The 19819-nt window shown below is 32.0% G+C and overlaps 1 protein-coding gene across 6 annotated transcripts in view; it reads right to left on the minus strand.

Annotated features, from left to right (window-relative positions):
• Window positions 1-19819, minus strand: part of LOC108566332 (ADAMTS-like protein 1) — a 147983-nt gene that overhangs the window by 45478 nt on the left and 82686 nt on the right. For all 6 annotated transcript variants that reach the window (XM_017926146.1, XM_017926148.1, XM_017926145.1 and 3 more), the window contains one exon: window positions 8770-8887. In XM_017926146.1, coding sequence (XP_017781635.1) covers window positions 8770-8823 — 54 coding nt within the window. In that variant the 5' untranslated portion in view covers window positions 8824-8887. The remainder of the gene's footprint in view (window positions 1-8769; window positions 8888-19819) is intronic.

Genomic DNA, 19819 nt, shown 5'->3' on the forward strand with positions numbered 1-19819 from the left:
GCTGTACATATGCACACTGATAGAAAACATTACAATGGTGTCAACGCCGTTGGAATTGGTTGGATTTAATATACCGCACAAAAATAAAATCGCATAAAAAAGATCCTCACAAAAACAGGTTCTACTGTACTTATTAATTAATTTAAATTAAACATGAATGTAATAGCAATAGAAAGTATTCGTATATGCGAGTAATAATAATGAATTGTTAATTAAATTCGTGCATAATAGGGTAGTTTGATAATGCACTTTTGTGAGCTAATAACAATTTGAAAATAAGCTCTGGCGGCGTCGAAACTTATTGTAAAAGTTCTTTTATTGCCCAGTTTCGGTTATAATTATTTTTTGGCGGCTCTTATCCCATTAAGAAAAGTTCTTGGTGGTTTTCTGGTGTTTTCTTTCTCGTTTTCACTTTGCTTTTTTTTTTTTCATTCAGTCCGTCTCCTTTTATTCGCTGTGCTTCTTTGGATTTTATTGGTAGTGGCTGGTGTCTGGCTCCAATTCTTAACTGGTCTATTAATAGGGTGTAGCGCCTGCGAGTAGTATCACTTCGCGGATCGATTATGACCTGCTTTATGCAATAACTTCATTTGTGTAATCGATGTACATAGCTAGAGGTGGCGGATACTACACCTATCTTATCCATTCCATCTGGCTCGAATGCAGGCAGCAAAGGCAATGCGTCAGAAGATTACCCGGAATGGCATTATTAAACTATTCCACTCGAGGAATTCTTCTTCTCTCGTTGGATGCACATCGGGGTAATTAAGAGAAAACCGAGCCGCTCTTATTAGGACGTCACATCCGGTTGACTAATAAAGCGTCGCGGCGTTTGCATCAAATCACTTTTACGATATGTTACGAGAGCGCGGTTACGACGAAACGCGCCGCAATAAAAATATTTTATATTCATATCGTCCCCATCACAAATAACCAACCCTCATCCCAGCGTTTCCGCAATAATTTTCGTTAAGAAGAATCCGACTTCTCTTCAAACACAAATGGTGGAAGCGCCGGGAACTTCTCTTCCTCACACTCTCAGCCCATAAACATTTATTAGACGAATTACGACGTCCGCTTTATTGGGCCAAAAAGTTTTCACTTTAACCACACCGCCATTAAATGCACTCAATCACTTTAATTATCTTTGCAGATTTCATTGACATAAATAATCTTTATCAATACTCATTTACAAATTATTCCAGTACATTAAATTAATTGTATCAAATTATGTTATTAAATTCTTATATAGTAAAATTCAGTGAATTTTAAATTAAAATAACCTTAGGTGTTTCAATTATCTCCAAAAAGTGACACATATAAGAAAATTTTGATATTATTCTCATCGTTAAAAATATAAACTTTATGAACAGTTATTAAAATTCTATTCATTCAAAAAGTTGTGATCAGAGTTGCAAACTTCATGTGCTACATTATATTTTTTTAAATATAAATAATAGATAAAAGAAGATTAATTATTGCATAATTAAAAGAATAGTTCAACTTCTCGAGATACGAAAATGTTAAAGAAAATTATTAGCTTTATGAATAAATCAAGGAATTGAAAGAAAGACAAAGAAAATTGCGTATGAATATTTAAATAATATTAAAGAACTTGCAATTAAGACTCAGCTTTGAAAAAAGACATCGCAATTATACTGCCTTTATATATATTTTTTTTTTGCTTTTTTTCGGTGATTTCATTTGTCTTTTCTTTTCTGGTTTCAGCAAAAAGGAAAATTCACATTTTTTGTTTGGATTGGTGTAATGTAATACCAAGAAGAGAAAAAATTTGTGATTACAATTAGTTCCTGCATTACGTGGATGTTAGTTTCTATAAATTCGTGCAAATTTCGTTATTAGATATTTATTACGATTTCTCGTTATAAAAAAGACAATTTTTAAGAATTTTTTACAGCCTGCTGAAACGTAATTTACCTTCTAGAAACTTGAAAGCTTCGTTATATAAGTATAAGTATTGTGTTATACAATGATCAATTGTAATGAGTTTTTGGTGGAAACTGATATAAAATAAAGAATGATATGCGTTAATTTTATTATTGTTAATGATGAAATTGGATATAGAGACATGATTTGTTTATGACTAATTATCCTATGTAATGGATCTTACTTCGGGTAGTTTTCACTTCCTTTCTGGCCTTTACAAGGATGGAAATTCCCTTAGGGATCTTGTGTTTAGCTGCTGCGGCGAATTAGTTCATTCTCGCCGGGATTAGGGTAAAATATGTGTTTGTGTACCTTTTGTGGCTTTCAACATAAAACAAAGTTAATTAGAATTTAAAATGCGGTTTATTAATTTTTATTAGTTTTTCTTTGGTGCTGCGACCTCGACTACCCTAGTTTATTTTTTTTGTTCGTGCGGGTCTTGGCATTATTTACGGCGGACTTAATTAGATGGGGGGTGTGAGAAGGGGGCGGCCAGGACCTAAAATTTAATAAACACCTGGTCGAGTGTCTGGTGCGACGTTAAATAATTAGAGGTCCGTGCGCGTAAATTCCGTCCGTCCTTCTCCAGCAATGAGGATACATTCTGGAGAGAGAGAAAGGTCCTGCGAACGGGCGTCGCGGCGCGTACCCAGACGTCGTGACGCCAGCGTGTCGCAGCTCTCCTCCATCCCATTTCTGATGCGAAAAAGGGGGATGGTCGCAGTGGATGCTGGAACGGCGAATACACATCAAGAAGAAGAAGACTTGGCCGCCCTAACTGTTCCTTAATTTATTACGCAAGCAAACCCCCCGCGCGCGCGAAAGATACATTTGGTGGGACTCTCAAAGCCATCCCTTCCCCCCACTATAACATTCAACTCCCCCGAACAGAGAACGCCACTTATGCTTACACGCTATTTATATATTTCTCCTCTATGTCATACCACTTTTTCTCTTTGTTATTTTTTTTTGTTTGTTCTTTTTGCTGCTTCGGGTCTTTACTCCTCCGCGGTTTTTGGGAGGGTCCTTCTTGCCCCGTTTCCACTTTGTGGGTCAATCGACATCATTAAATATCTTTATAGTCATGTCTCGGACGAATAATGGCATGAGATATTCGCAGCGATAAACAACCAGTTTTTTTTTTTATCAAACAAACCCTCATGCCAAGGACACCAAGGAACGTTTTCACTGATGAGTTTATAATTTATAGCCGTTCCTTTCATATTTTCTCATTCTTATTTTTATTACATTTTTTTTTTTTAAATCAAATTATTCTCCGAATTTATCACAAATTGCTTTAACAAAACTATTCATTGTCATTATTCAAGCTGATAAAAATCTTTTACAAAAACGTTTAATTTTATAAAAAGTACAACGTCTAAACCAATGGTCAATCTAGTATAATTACATGTGTTCAACGTTTATTTTGGCTATCGACTAAACTCTCTTTTTGACTTTGAACATTGAGTAAATTTAAGATCGCGGTTGACATTAAATGGATAATCTTTCCTGGTGGATAGTTACCATTATGATGATTTTGATATTAATTTGTAGGTTAACTTAACCATTCGGCTATTAGTCGCCCTAGTTTTTATATATATAATATCTTTAATTTCTGAAATAATGCATTTCTGTATTCGTCTTATTCTATTCCATTCTACATATACAGCATATTGTATGATAATTATACAACTTGACCAATTACTGTTTATTTTCCTTGTCCAAATCATCTATATTACACAAACACATGCTCGATGCTTGACAAGTTACTTGATAATTAAAAGGACTTTGCCTAATTCAAATTCATTTATTATATGCAAATCCATACTTGATACTTGACTTGATATTAAATCGAATATTTCTTTACATTTACAAATTCAAATTTCGTTGTAACCTTATTCATTTATATTATACAAATCCATGCTTGATACTTGATAAATTACTTGACCATTTCTTTACTTTGCCCAATTCAAAATCAGTTGTAAATCTACAGTATGGTACTCATTTATATTATACAAATCCATACTTGATAAGTTACTTGAAAAGTAAAGAAATAGTCGATTTACTATTTCTTTACTTTTCCCAATTGAAATTGCGTTGATAAACTTCATTATGGTACTCATTTATATCAAGCAAATACAAGCTAGATACTTGACAAGTTACTTGATAAAACTAAATAAAACTATTTCCTTACTTTGCCCAATCGAAATTCCGTTGTAAATCTACTCATTTATATTATACAATTCCATGCTTAATACTTGACAAGTTACTTGATATTAAATCGATTATTTCTCTACATTTCCAAATACAGTACATTACTTATTTATATTATAAAAATTCATACTTAACAAGTTATTTGACAATTAAATCGACTGTTTCTTTACATTCCCTAATTCAAATTTCGTTGCAAATATCGTTGATATAATATATATTCTTGTTTGTACTTGACGAAATACTTGAAGATTATTAATCAACTATTTCTTTGTTATACGTAATTCATATTCAACTGTAAATTATATTTCATGGAATATTTGTCATATAAAATCGTACTATGATTATAATTGTGAAAGAAATGCATAAATTAAATTAATAAATTACAAAACTGATTTATTAACTTTATTTTTGGAATTATATTTAATAATAAGATACTAATAATTTTTCATTATATTATTAGAAAAAAAATCACAACTATTTTTTATGGCAAAACATCAATTATAACGTAATTTTATACAAATTACACTTTAAAATATTTGGAAATATAATAGATACAAGTAAACAAATTCAAGGATTTAATTGTTTTAATAGATTCGTTTATTAACAAATTAATTTTAAAGTAGGATTTTCATTTTGTAGACTATTATCAACTTTAAGGAATGGAGTTAATTAGAACAGAAAAGGGGTTGCAGGGGGCTTCGGTTTCCGGCTTTCATTTTTAATGGATACACCGAGCTTAGGGCTGGGGGTTGGGGATCGGTGTTCCTTCCTGGACGACTTTGCGCCAATCTGGCTCGACAAACACCAAGGGCTCGAAACTATTAAGGCTCTCCAGGGCCTCCCGACACCGCGGAACTCTTCCGGCCGTGATTTATTTTATCATCACTGACAAATTTAATTAATTAAGACGGATGATTAATCGCCCGGACGTTGCAGCCCGTCAGGACAGAGGAGCGCCAGTTGGCGACATCGGTGGAGTGGAGGGATAAAACGAAACGACGCCGCCGTCGCCTCAACCGCCCCCAACTTTTTTAAAAATTTAATTTGCCCCCGCAGGCTATGCGTGTGCCCTACTTTTTCTTGTTTCATCGTCGCCCGCCTCATCACTGATTGATGCGACTAATCAGCGTATTTAAATTAAATTCATTAATCCTCTCAATCTTAACAAAAACTAAAATAAAAATATTTATACGATAGTTTTGATTTACACAATCTGTTGCAATTGATACTTTCATATGAAAAACAGCAGAAAGAAAATTATAAATTTTTGTTATCTGAAAGATAATATTAAATCTTTGTTTGATGTTAAAAAAATCTATGAAAATTCTATTGTTTTTAATGAAGTAAGGAAATATTGTATTTCAAGTTTCTTAGACTATAAAAATGATTTTTATTGTACAAAAAATATATTTTCAATACCATCATAGGTCTTTATGACCTTTTGATTAATAAAATTAAATTGTATGAACCGATACCGATAAGAAAGTTTTAAAAGCAAAATTCAAGCAAATTACATTTATTAAATTGTTATTAAATTACATAAAGAGAAAATTGTACTTTTTTTTACTATTATTTTTTAAGTGAAACTCGAAGTCTAATAATAAATTGTGGAAACAGTTGAAAATAAATATGGAAGATGAGAACGAGATGCACATGGTTTTGACGAATTGCAAATGCCTCCAACATGCGTATAAGTATTTCTTGCAGCGACATTTATAGAATAAGTGCAACATTACATTTCACGCAACGTTATAAAATATAATTTATTTTAAAATGTTCGTTCCACATGTTTAAAAATAAATTAATAAAATAATAATAAAAAATGATTTTAAATAAATAAAAATGAAATCAGTTAGATTACAGTAATGTAAAATATAACAGGAGTAACCAAACTGAGGATGGCGAGCCGCATGCGGCTCTTGAAGAGTTTTATTGCGGCTCAGTTAGATTACAGTACTGTAAAGTATATAACAGGAGTGACCAAACTTAGGATGGCCGTTATTCAAGACTTTTATTGTGGCTCAACTAATAAATAATATACATTTTTATACCAAAAAAACTCCCAATATTTTCATGTAGGCTTTTGGTGCAAAAAGTCTGGCCACCTCTGGTAAATAATATGAAAGATTTATGAATTAATCATCCAGAGGTATTACTAAATTATCATATTTAATCCTTTCATTAACAATTATGGAATTATTTATGTGAATGTGAAAATATGTTTTAATTATTGAACTATTTACTATTTATTTTGTAGTGGAATTATATCCAAAGTTGTATAATATTATTTAAATCCGTATATAAAAATGGAACATTTTAAATGTTCTATTATCTCTAGAAACAATGTGTAATATTTTAAGTAAAATTTATAGTCCTGTGGTCATAAAAGCGTTGAAATTAATGGTTGTAGCACTTGAACAAATAGAGCGAATTAGGCTGAAGTAGAATGAAGAATATTTGGCTTCTTATGCATATTTATCGCGACGTCTTCGCGGGTCTTCCATGTCGAGGTTAGTGTTCAAGCCTTGTTGCTCGGAGGTAGGTACTGGGATCTTCTGGGCTTACGGGCCCATCCCGTATTAATTAGAGGCCATCTGTCTCTTAGAGAGGCGGCCTACGACCAGACGGGGCACGGCTCTAAAATCTTCCGACATCACTTTTACTCCACTACTAAACGAATACTCTTTATATACACTGCAATAAATGTCGAAAAGCGGATGATAAAAAAAAAGAAGAAATTGAGAGTGTGAGAGAGAGACGTCTCTCATGGGGCAGACTACAAAATAGCAAGGAGCCATTTACCCAAACTTTTCTACACGAACAATAAACCCGCTGATCCTTTTACTTTCCATAAAGCTTTCATCAAAATTGAGAGCGCGCATATATTGGAAAAGCCGTAAAGTGAGCTTATTCCCTACTTAGCTGACATAAACTTATACGGCGGATTGCGAGTAAAATAATCATATCGTTCCGCCTCGTCTTCTCGCGAGACTTGAACTTACATAATTTTCCGACCTTATAACTAATAGTTCCTCAAAGGGCGCATCTTTACATTGTATTTCTCTTTTATTACCACATCAAATCTGTTAAATAATTAGACATACAAAGTCTTTACATATCTACATTACTTAATACTCTAAAATTTCTCAAAAAAACACAGAAAAGATTCGATCAATATTTCAATTACTACAGTCAAACAATATTTATTTGTTTTTTTTTTAAATTAATCAACAAGTTTATTATTTTCTTTATTACTTATTCGGTATTACTTTTCCATAGAGGTTTTAGCTATAATAATAAAATAAAACGATAAATTTATCAGAAAGAAACAGTTTTGAAATTTCATGGTTGTTCATGAATCACAATTTTATATCCTAAACATCTTTAAGAGATTTATGTAACAATATGAAAAAAAATCTCTAAATAATACTACACCATTGATAAAAGTTTTATATTTTAAGGTTTACAATATAATTTAAATTATTAATTTAAACAGTAATCTATAATAACTTTCTTTACAAACAAAAAATGAGTGTAAGGAAACTCATCTTTTGTTATGTATTCCTTAGATACTATGTATAATATTTTTAACGAAAACATAAATTTACTTAATATTTACACGTGATCGCATTACGAATTCATTGAATTTTTAGAAGTTTACATTCATGCAATTTTAATTCGCATCTTAAATGTATGAATGTTTTGTTGGTTCTCTTCTTGCATATATATTTTTTGTAAGTCGATTCCTTTTGTATCCACTTTGGTCCCTGTGGAAAACAGATATGTTAAATCTGTTGGGAATCATCAAGTCTTTCAAAACATGTACGTTGTGAAGATCTTTCAAAAAAAATCTCGAAATACTAAATTATATTTTGTTTCGTGGGAATAGTATTTAAAATTCAGGTTAGGTAGATTAAATAGCATTTCGAAGTAATAAGTAATAATAATTTAAATCACAATACTAAATGGATGAGTGAGGGCATGTATCGAACAAGTTTTCTTTTTGCACAAAAACTGTATGGTACATGTGAATAGTTATGCCGGATCCAATTAGAATATAGTTTGGAAGGATGATAGGGGTTGATCAAATAATCTGGGCTTGTCGGGGAAGTTTTGTTCGGGACGTAATAAAATTGAACTCGGACAGCGTTTCGGGTGAGTTGCAGTTGTGGGTTGATAGTTTAGGGCACAGTGCTTCGGTGTGGTCAAGTAAATGGAGCACTAAAATTGTAACAAACAATGTCTTTAGCATTCCCCGGCCGTCAGCCGAACTTTGGCCCTTGGGTGCCTTATTCATCCAACCACCCTTCCCCCGACGTCAGCGGTGGATTCGGTGAAAATGCACCATTTAAAGATCCACCTCCCGTCGCCTACACCCTCATCCCCCGCGCATACCATAGAGACGGCGGCAACAACAGCAGCACGCCAGGCATTAGGTTCTGCCATTCTCTATTCCCCCATACCAATCCATTCCACCCTGAACCGAAACCCCGAAACTTACCCGTAAACAATGCGACCGACAGCAAAACACGTGTAAAATTAACGACAACTCGCTTTATTAAGTGTCGTCCCCCCTAGTCTCGGGACAAGATGAGAAAGTAGACTTACCAGCAAGAGCATTAAGCACAAGGCTGTCCTCTTCATGCTGCTCCCCTTCATCATTTGGCCCCGTCTACTGCTATATCGGACACCGCTGTCTCTTCCTCACACTCCCATCCGAAAAAGTCTGTAACAAACAAAAATAATTCAATAATTATCAAAAACTAATTAAATCATTAAGTAAGAAATTGTCAAACTTATTTAAAAAATCTTTGAAAATAATCTATAAGAGTTAACAAGATTAATTTATAGAGAATATTTATATAATTTTAGAAATCTAGAGAAATAATTATAAAATACATCAAAAATATTTCACATAAGATATTCCTTATAATATATCTGTAATAATAAAGAAAATTATTTAGGTTTATTTGATTTTAACTATAAAAATACAAAAAAAAAACCTTAGGTTTCTGTTGATTCTGTTCCGAAATGTGTAACTACTTACAATAGGACTAAAGTCATAGGAATGTATCATCTCAAAATTAACATTAAGAAACAATTAGAAAATTGCACGGAAATGTAATTAAAGATCATGATTTAAACTAATGAGAGAAAGCAAAGAAACAGGCGGAAATAATTGAATAAATTTAATTTTTAAATTACGGAAATGCATATATAAAAAAAAATCCTAAATTATAGTTTAAACTAAACTAATAAGATTGGCTATATTCTAATTATTGTTCAATATATGCCTGAAGAAATAATTTCGTAATTTCATTTACAGTCGTTAGTTCATAAAAAAAAAATAAAAGGTCTTAATATTAAATGTATAACATAATTAATTTTATATAGTTTATTCAATCAATTGAGAAATGACCTAAGAAAAATCAGTATTATTTATTTCATTACTTATTTTTCTTCACGTAGTGTATATACAAATAATTATATTAATTCATGGATTTGCTATGTATTTATATAATTGCATAACATTTCTATGCGATCAATGAATTCGCGATTGAAAGATTACATCCCAATTTTTATAATGAAAAATAAATGAGTAAATGAGATGAAAACAATGTAGAACGTGTTTAGAACAACGCTGAAAAAGCTAATAAGAACAAATTGAATTGGAATCGGGTTAATTGTCTGTACCGTGTAAAATTGTATCGTCGGATAGAATTAAGAAATAAAAGGAGCGATGCAATCCGCTCGGTTCGTCTTCAAGTCGCAATCAAAATAAGTAGATTTGTTTTGTTCGTTTTTATTCCGCAAACGGAACGTTAAGTGTTACCGTTTCACGGCACCATTTCGCGCCAAAACCTCCTTTCACATCTCCTTCACGGTTTCGGGCAATTCCGAAAACTGGGGGCGGCAGTAAACCGTGGAGCCGGTGATGAGGGAAACTCGACAGCACGAAGAAGAAGTAGAAGGAGGGAAAGGAAAAAAAAACACACAGCATCGCTCCGGGGGGATGAAAAAGAAAACAAGCATCCGACGTTGTTAAACATGAACGCAACGCTGTTCACGGGTCATTTATTAAATTTATGACACCTCATCGAGGGAGGCGCCCACCCCCGAAGCCTCTGCAAGCAGCAGCTCACTCACTGATCAAGATTTTACGAGGGGCAGTAAAAATTCCGGAAAAAGAACGCGATCTTCACCCCCCTTTGTATTTTTATTTTTTTTTGTTGTTGTTCTTGATCTCCTTATCCCAGAAACTTTCAAACAAAAAAACAATATATACGGGTTCGAATAAAAATTGAATCTTATTAAACTTGATTGTGTTTATCGGACTTCGAATGTCTTCATCCAATTTGCATTTTGTTCACTACACAAAACGCATAATTGTATTAAGTACTTTACGAGACTCTACAATGATATCCATTTATATATTTTTTTTTTGTTAACACCCTTTGATCCACCTATGAATCCAAGGATTTCTTGCTTTGAAGCTTCTATTTGATAGTGTGTGCAAGAGTTATTCGGGCTTTGATGAAATGCATCCCTTTGATCTCCTTCCTTGTGCCAGCCGTTTCGAAGCTGTCGCACATTTTGTTTTTTTTTTTGTTATTGTCCAAGTGAAATTACCATTTCATAGGAGAAACCCGTCTGGCAGCCAAAGACTGAATATTGGAAATATTGTAGTTTATTGCTCAATAAAGTAAGTGAGGCGCACGAATCTAAATAACGAGCGGATAATAAAAGCGGTGGAAAACATGGGGATATAAATTAAAGACGGTGTTGAGATGAAGGTGATTTCTTTTTAATTGCCTCCAATCGACGTGTGACAAATCTCCATTTTAATTGGACCTTAGATTTATCTCAGCAAACCACTGCTTAAAAAGACATCTAATTAACATTTATTATTCATTCAATATACAATTGTACAGATCTTTCGAATACTAATTGAAAATACCCAATCCTAACTTGAATACCTACATTTTATTAGTTAGATGTAATTATATTATCTATTTTAAGAGTTATTTATCAACTAACATAATTCAATAAAGTCATAATTTAGTTTACTGTATGTTGATGATGTAATTGATTCATGGGTCATTCTAACCCATCTGGTATTTGATTTCATTCGCATTCTATTGTAATTTAATTGTGGTGCAGCAAAGCATTCGCGGCGAGATGTACTTATTTTATTGTAGAGTGTATTTTGGGTCAAAGTGACCCGTCTATAGCAAATAAATTCTTGAAATAACACAAATATTTTGATTTTAAAATAACTTTGGTGTCCCATGTACCAAAAGCAAGGAAACTCAGTAATTCTGATATCCAGTATGCATAAGAATTAATAAGTGTTTATTGAACATCAATAATTTGTTCTATTTTTTAAATATGGATCATTTCGACCCATAGTACTTGCGGGTAGTAGAACGGGTTCATAGTTACATTTATTTCATAAACCAAATTTGGCTTCCTTTCTGTGTGCAATCTAAAGAATTGGCTGAATTTAAATACATTTTCTTTTAATTATAAACTAATTGCACATATTGATAATTTGATAATGTGCAATTATTTACTTACACATTTACGTCCCCATAAAAATGTTGGATTTAAATTTGGCGCCTTTTTTGTATATGGTTAGCATTTACTAATGGTAGATATGAACCATTAGTAAATCTTGTTATTAATAAATATGGAATACTACATGAAGTAACAACGCGTTATTATTGTTAAAAACGAGTAAAATTTTGCGGTATGTAAATTTCGTAGAATTTGGACTTTTGGACTTTCACGCACTTCGTTTCAAGATCAAACTTACTTAAGAACTCAAACCAATAAACTATACATAATAACAATATTTATATTTTACAACAAACTAAAAACTAAAATTTCGACTAAATAATATGTTCAATTCAAAAACTAAATCCGGTGTTCTTATTGAGACTAAAATTTTACATTTTTTTTTTAAAGTATTACGATATATAAGTAAAGTATTTAAAAGAAAATATTAAGTATTTAATAATATGTTATTTCGTTCAAAGTATAAAGAACAACAAACAATTTATTTACTGAAATGCTTGTACATTATATCCTATTTGAAATGAGATGCGGGATGCGTGAATTTTAAATTAAATCCGCGAATCGCGTGTATTGTGGAAGAATGCAGCGAGTCGAACTGACTGCGGAGGATGAGAATGAGTGCGAGTATGACGGAGAGAGAGAGATGTGTGTACGTACGGCTGCAGGGTGAAATTTGTAGCAGTTTCGAATTAAATTGGCGCAGCTCGCTTTTGGGAGAAGTTTATTGTGTATCAGTTTTGTCCGTTTTATTTTTATTTTTTATTTAATTTAATTTTGTTTGCCGATCGGAAAGTTCTGTCCCGACACATATAAGTAACAAACCCCATTCATTGTCTGCACACACTCGTACACATCCTGAAGGAAGAGATCCGGACTAAGGGGGGGTTGGGGGTCGAAAAGAGACACAGATACGGCCCGAAGGGGGAGGAAAACTTTGTAAATCCACGACGAGCCCCGAATAATCAATCGCACCAGATCTCACCCAATCTCACTCCATCAACAAAAATACACGCCGAGCACACAATAGATGACAGCTATGTGCACATCCTGCGAAACCTATTTCTCTCTCTCTTACACACTCAAAATATATCTATAGATATTTCGAGTCATTCGCAAAGCCATCAATCACAGGAATAAGTACTCCAGTTTTGAGGTAAAAACTCGTCTGTAATTAGATTGTAATGTAACAGTTTCGTTCATCGTTTCCCTCTTATTTTTTTTTCTCTGTGTATAGTTTTGTTTCGGATGCCTCCATCCATCATTTCCTGAAACGACGTCAATCAGTCCTGTGACGCGTAGGTATTTAAGTGGTCCACATGCTCGAAGTCATCGATCGTAACGAAGAAAAAAAGCTTCCATCGTTTTGTAATAAAAATAAGATTTCCACGAATGATATAGAATTCATAAATATTTAAGAAACTAATTTGAAGAAATAAAATTTTCACTCTTGTTAATACATCAAGAGAAAGTCGTTTAAGCATAATGACTTAATTCGTATTACCACTTACGTCCGACCTTATACGAATTTATGTAATTTATGGTGTAGTTACGATGCGACAAAAGCATACATTAAACAAGTTTCTCGTACTCATTACAATCCGTCCAAAAGAAGGCACAGAAAAATAGATTTGCAAACAAGTAGCAATTAGTTCTCATAAATAATTATAATACTTTACATAGAAAGAAAAAAAACATATAACTCACAAGAGTTTCTTTCTTCTATTATTATCATCTGTTGTTGTTTTTATTATAATAATAAATTTAAAAGGATAGCGACATCAAACGCAAGAGATGTGAGAGGTTTGAAATTACGAATGGATATTCAATGAAACGTCAATGTTTTGTTGTCGGTGGAAACAATGGCATACTATAGGCGCCGAATGAATAATAATTATTGTGGTCATTATCAAACAATCCAGAACAAGCTTACTTTATGTAAAACAATTGGAAACCGTGACGTGTTGGATGACAACTGTAATTTGTTTTGATGGATTTACAAGATGCGCCGTGTTCATTACCACAGACCGCAATAATTTATAAGCGACTGCATTATTCCATTATTATAAACCTATACATCATACTCTTACCTTTAAAGAGTAATAGCTCAGAAAAAACTTCAACTAATGTAAGAAAAACTGTAACTAGAGATTACAAAAAATAAAAGAAATTGAAATGAAAGAAGACTCTTAACTTTGTACCTAGTATATAATACATAAATTACTTCAATTGCTACAGTCTCTTGAAATCCGCCCATTCGATGAACTACAGTTCTATTGATGAATTCAGAGCAATTCAGAAAATGTTAATATTAATTATGTATGTATTCGAGTATAATTGAAATATGTTCTCTTATTAAATAGTTGAGGTAACGCATATTGTCAAAGCGTTGATTTATTGGCACTTTCAAAATGAATAACGTAATTATATTCTGTATATAATTAAATAATCAAGTTTACAAATATTTATTTTTGCTGAAATTTTCTGTTAAAATGTGAATCAACTGTTATAAAGAGTGTCAAATAGATCTTTCAGCCATATTTTTATATCATTGTAGAATTATTACTAACTTATTATAAAAAAAAATCATACTCCAAACGTTTCACAGCCTGAAAATGATGTTCTTTTAGTAATTTTATTTTTCTATTTTGACAGTTTTTTTACAGGAAAACCACAAATAATTTATGATATTTGTGGTTTTCCTGCAAAAAACTACCATGATACTACGATTATAGACTTAATTCAAATATAAGTTTATGTCTTTTTTGTTTAAAACCTACTATATATTGAAATATGTTTTTATATGACGTATGAGATTTAGTTTCATCTTTTTGGAAATTCTGTCTTGTAATTTGACGTTGCAATAAAATCTACCTGAAAATCTACATTAAAACTATTTAGTTAATGAATAATTTTATCAATCCATATTACATTTTTGTAGGTAAAAGTAGACTATGATTTTTTCAATTAATTCAATTATTCACAATTTCTAGAAGTTCTATCTTTTATTAATTCAAAATATGGATATTATTTTAAGTCCATAAATATTTAATTTTTGTATATAACAGTGGACTATGTATTTTTGTTACTAGTTTATAGACAAAGAACTGTAGCACTGAAAATTGTGTGATTTGTGTCTATTCTAAATTGAGTTTGTTTTACCTCAAAGCTAGATTAATATGTTCTTAGGTAATTTTTTAGATTGCTTTTAAATAATTCTGCATATTCGAAAATATTTCATTTTTGTATTTTGTATCTTTGTGACTACGTATTTTTGTTACTAGTTTATAGAAAAAGAAATGAAGCACTGAAAATTGTGTGATTTGTGTCTATTCCAAATTGAGTTTGTTTTACCACAAAGATAGATTAGTATGTTTTTAGGCAATTTTTTTAGATTGCTTTTGAATAATTCTGCATATTCCGAAAATATTTCATTTTTGTGTCTTTGTGACTACGTATTTCTGTTACTAGTTTGTAGACAAAGAACTGTAGCACTGAAAATTGTATGATTTGTGACTATTCCAAATTGAGTTTGTTTTACCGCAAAGCTAGATTAGCATGATTTTAGGCAATTTTTTTTAGATTGCTTTTGAATAATTCTGCATATTCCGGGAAGAAGAGGACTGGCGGAGATAAATTTGCGGATATTTATGGCCTCGCCACTTTGTATTCTTCGCGTTAGCTTAATCCGAGCCGTCGATCTGTTTGATGTATAGTCGAGCATTTTCGATCACAAATCGCACAGTGCGTGAGAGTATGTTTGTAGCTACAAATCTTATTCCTTTGACGGCAGCTTAGCCTGAGAAAATCGCGACAAAGACGAGTCGGAAAGCAGACGCGAAAATCACTACCAACGTCGAACAGTCAGAAAAAAAAAAACATACGAACTGCTGCAAATTAATTAAAAGACCAAATGTTACTGATATAATATTTGTTAAGAAACTAAAGGCAAAGGAAAATTGCGGAGATTTAGCTCGAAATAATAATAATAATAATGATTAAGGATAACGCGAGTCCTTGCACGTGAATTTCGCCCAAAATCTCTAGGAATTACACGGAAACCGGATGTAATAACAATGAAATGGGGGTTGCTTCATCTTTTGATATCTCGCAGATAAAGGACAAACAGAAACGAGCCGCCATGTGTATTAAGAAAATTATGGTTGCTGTTTATTCCACGCGAACGTAAAATCATAATTATCCGTGGGTCATGCGAATGCCAGAAATAATCGGCGCACATTTCCATAGGATCGATGGGACGCTTGAAACCATAACGAAACAATGGCATTCGAAAGAAACACAAGAAAAAAAAAATGAATATGATAGGAAAAGTTGAAGAAATGCTCGAGAATCATTTCAAAAGCTTTCCACGAGTCTTACTTAATTAAAAGTTAGGGAAAAGATTGTAAATTGTGCATGGAAAATAACGCACAAAAAGAAGCAATGCCGAAAGTTGGACCTCCTACTAATTAAATTATGTTTTCTCAGTTTATAAATAAATGATGCAAAGAATTTTTTCTTTCTTTCTTGTTTCTTTAAATTTTACGAAGAAACATATTTATTTGGAGTAGAATTGTTTTAAGCGTTATTTGAAAAATTTCAAGTTTCACAAACTATTGTTCTCGTTATTATCGGTGACACAATAATTAGTTTTTAAACTGTAATTATTTCGTGCGCTACCTACAAATAGTTTTTGACGATTGCGTTAATCTAGTAGTTTCACAGATTATGAGTATTTAGCAAACTGTATAGGAAAACATACTTAGTACGATTCTGGTGAAATACAAATTCATACTAAATTGAAACCTTATCGATTTATTGAATTGCAGAAAACCCTCTTCTAACTCGCAACAAATTAATTACGTTATAAGAGAGTTGACTGTATTATAAATATATTTATTAAATTAAATTATCATGAAATTCTATAACAGTATAACATAAAATACTTCATTAAGTAATTCTTTGATCATGAAAAAATACTCCGTCTGTCCGAAAATATGGTAATTTGAAAGAAAATCTTAGATTATCTAGAGTTTCTAAAGCAACTGGCAATACTAATTATATTGGTATTGTTTAATTAAGTTTTGGATTAAGTTGGAATTTGAAGACCAAAAATTAGTTGTTTTAAGAAAAATAAAATAGTCACCGATGTAATTTCAAAATGGAAAATTTGAACCTAAATAACGTGAATTTACATATAATAGAAGCAATGAACTAATAAACAATTTGATATCTTGTTTCATTTTATTTAGAAAAAAGTGCAGGAAAGGGACAACATTATAGTAATGTTGGGGGACAAACTCTAAATTATTTTTCATTACTGATATTTCCACGACTCCAGAATCTCTATTATTCGGTAAAAACGAATGATATTAAGAATATATGATCTATGATTTCCACATTATGGTCAACAGTTTGGAAAATTTTTAGCCACGTTAAAGTTAAAACTGTAAGCTATAATTCACTTCTTAGATTTTTAAGATGTTTCATGCTTGTAAACTTCTTGATGCAATAGTTTCATTCCAAAAGTACACGTGAACATTATGGTCATGAAAATTGTGAATACCCAAATTTAGAAAATACATATTGCATTAATTAAACGTAATGATTACTGAACTAAAACAACTGTTCAAATAGTAAGGTTGACGTTTTAAATATTAATTACTAAATAATTAATTATTAATACTAATTAATTAATATTACACTCATCACTGCCTTTGGAAATTTGAAAGATCCGCTCATTCGGACATTATTAAAATAATGTTTTTATTTATTGAACTAAGTGTGAAAATGTATATGTTCAAAATTTAAAATTATTATTTATGATAACTAACACCAAGTTATAAACAAAAAAAATAAGAAATGGACTTAATATTTATTATTTTTATACTTCCAAACAAACTATATTGTCATTACTTGTTTTAATTTATATTTTTATAAGCTACTTTTTCGGAGAAAATTGATTCTGTATAATTAAAAAATTTTATTGAAATTATTTTTATGAAAATAATATTGATGAATGTTAAATATTTTATAATAATTCCGTTGATTGGGATTTATTTATGCCGATGGATGTAATACCGATTGCCTCGTATTTTTGCGCGGTGAAAATGCACGGGAGCGGCGGAAACCTAAAAATTTGCATGCAAATTGTAAATTTGGGATGCATTTCGGCAAATCCTAAAAAGCCGTCGAGGGCTTTCGCATTATTGAAATGCGTTTTTAATCGCATGCCGCCTCTAAAATCCTACCCACATCCACATATGGAAAGGGGGGGAAGCAGAGTGATGGGATTTGCCGTGGCTGCGATGGAGCAATAATATGTGATGTAATCAATACGTTTAAAGCGCGCACCCTCTCTCCTCTCATCCCTCTCCCTTGTGTTGTTTACGTCATATCATTTAATTAATTATAATTATGTGCTCGCTAATTATTCGCGGGGGGTGTAAATTATTTGGCGGAGGGCGAATGCTGTACACGGGACGGTGTCGACAACGACGCATAAACACGCATTAATTTGCCGCCCCCTCTAGTTTGCTGCTGCTGCTGCCGCCCCACGAGCGGGCGATATCAATTACGCGCGCGCTGCCGCCCCTCGCGATGATCGGCTGCCCCCCCCGTACAGTCGGGGGTCCACTCATGGGGGGATGTTGGATGCTATACGTGGCACAATACATGCCGTCGTGTTGTGCTGAATAATGTACATCCGGAGAGTACGATGGAGCACAGGATACAAATACCAAGTCACACTCACTTGAATGACCCATAGGAGGAGGCCAAATCAAGATCAGTAATGGAATCAGGATATTTTTTAAACTTCATTACATAATTACAAAATATCCACGCACTTACAATTATATAATGTATACTAAGTAAGTAATTATTACAGTATATAAACAAACTATGTGTAAGAAATACTTAAAAAGTCTTTTTTTATATAAACAAATATAAGAAGTACAAAGAGGCCTCTATAAATACACCGTATTGATACAATATAAGCAAGTGGATTCAGACGTAAACTCACAATTCCCGGGAATGCCTTAAACAGTTGTCTCCTATCCCGGGAATCAAAGAAATGTCGAGACTGAGCAACGGAACATTTTCAATAAAGTAATCTTAAAAGTAGGATGTTACATAGAAAAAACTCTAATCTTTACTTTAAGAGTAAATAAAGTAATTTAAAAGGATTATTTTATAGGTTTTAATCTATCAATATAAAAAATATGTTGCTAATCCATGACATTTCAAATTACACGAAATAAACTTTTTTTTAGAAATGTTATATCCACATTGATGGATGTATCACATTTGATTTTTGTTGTGGTTGAAAGAACTGAATGATCCTGCATTTTTGCAGCAGAAATTTCAGCAGTATTATATGTGCTCGATCCGGGCCTGAATGAAAGACTCCGGGAGACGCGATTAAATTCAATTGACCGTCCCTTCGGTGTTATGATTTTCGGGTGACTTTCAACTGGGTCAACTGAAAACCTAGGATCGTAAAGTAAATAGAATATAAAAAAAACACACAAACAGAAGCGGACTTTAGAGAATCCGTGCAGGCCGCGCACATTTTACTTTATTTTCAGCTCGACTGCGCCCACAATAAAATTTAAATAAAACATTTCATATTCCGAATGCAAAACTTCATTAAAATCCTTCAAAAATTACACTATTATATTTTTATTATCTCCACGGTTCCAAAGGATAACATAAAACCTTGCGACAGTTTTAACGAATTGTCACAATTTGGACTAACAAACTGCTAAATATCAATTAGCTTTTAGTATAATTTTTTTATATGTTAAATAATTTGATTTAAAATCTCTTTCAATTTACAAATAAATCGAAATGAATTAACTTAGACTAATCAACTATGTAAAATAATAATAAATTATTTAATTAAAAAAATAATTAAGTTAAAATCTGTTGTTTTAGCAAAATTGTGTTCTATTAATATGTAATACAATTATTTAAATCAAAATTTATAAAAAATTTAGCAGGTTTTCAAATCGATGTTATTCGATACATGTTTAATGCTTGATTTGATTCACTATAAATATTATATGTATAAATTGTATAT

The sequence above is a fragment of the Nicrophorus vespilloides genome, unplaced genomic scaffold, assembly GCF_001412225.1.
Source record: "Nicrophorus vespilloides isolate i.1.1-1 unplaced genomic scaffold, Nicve_v1.0, whole genome shotgun sequence".
NCBI classification, from domain to species: Eukaryota; Metazoa; Arthropoda; class Insecta; order Coleoptera; family Silphidae; genus Nicrophorus; species Nicrophorus vespilloides.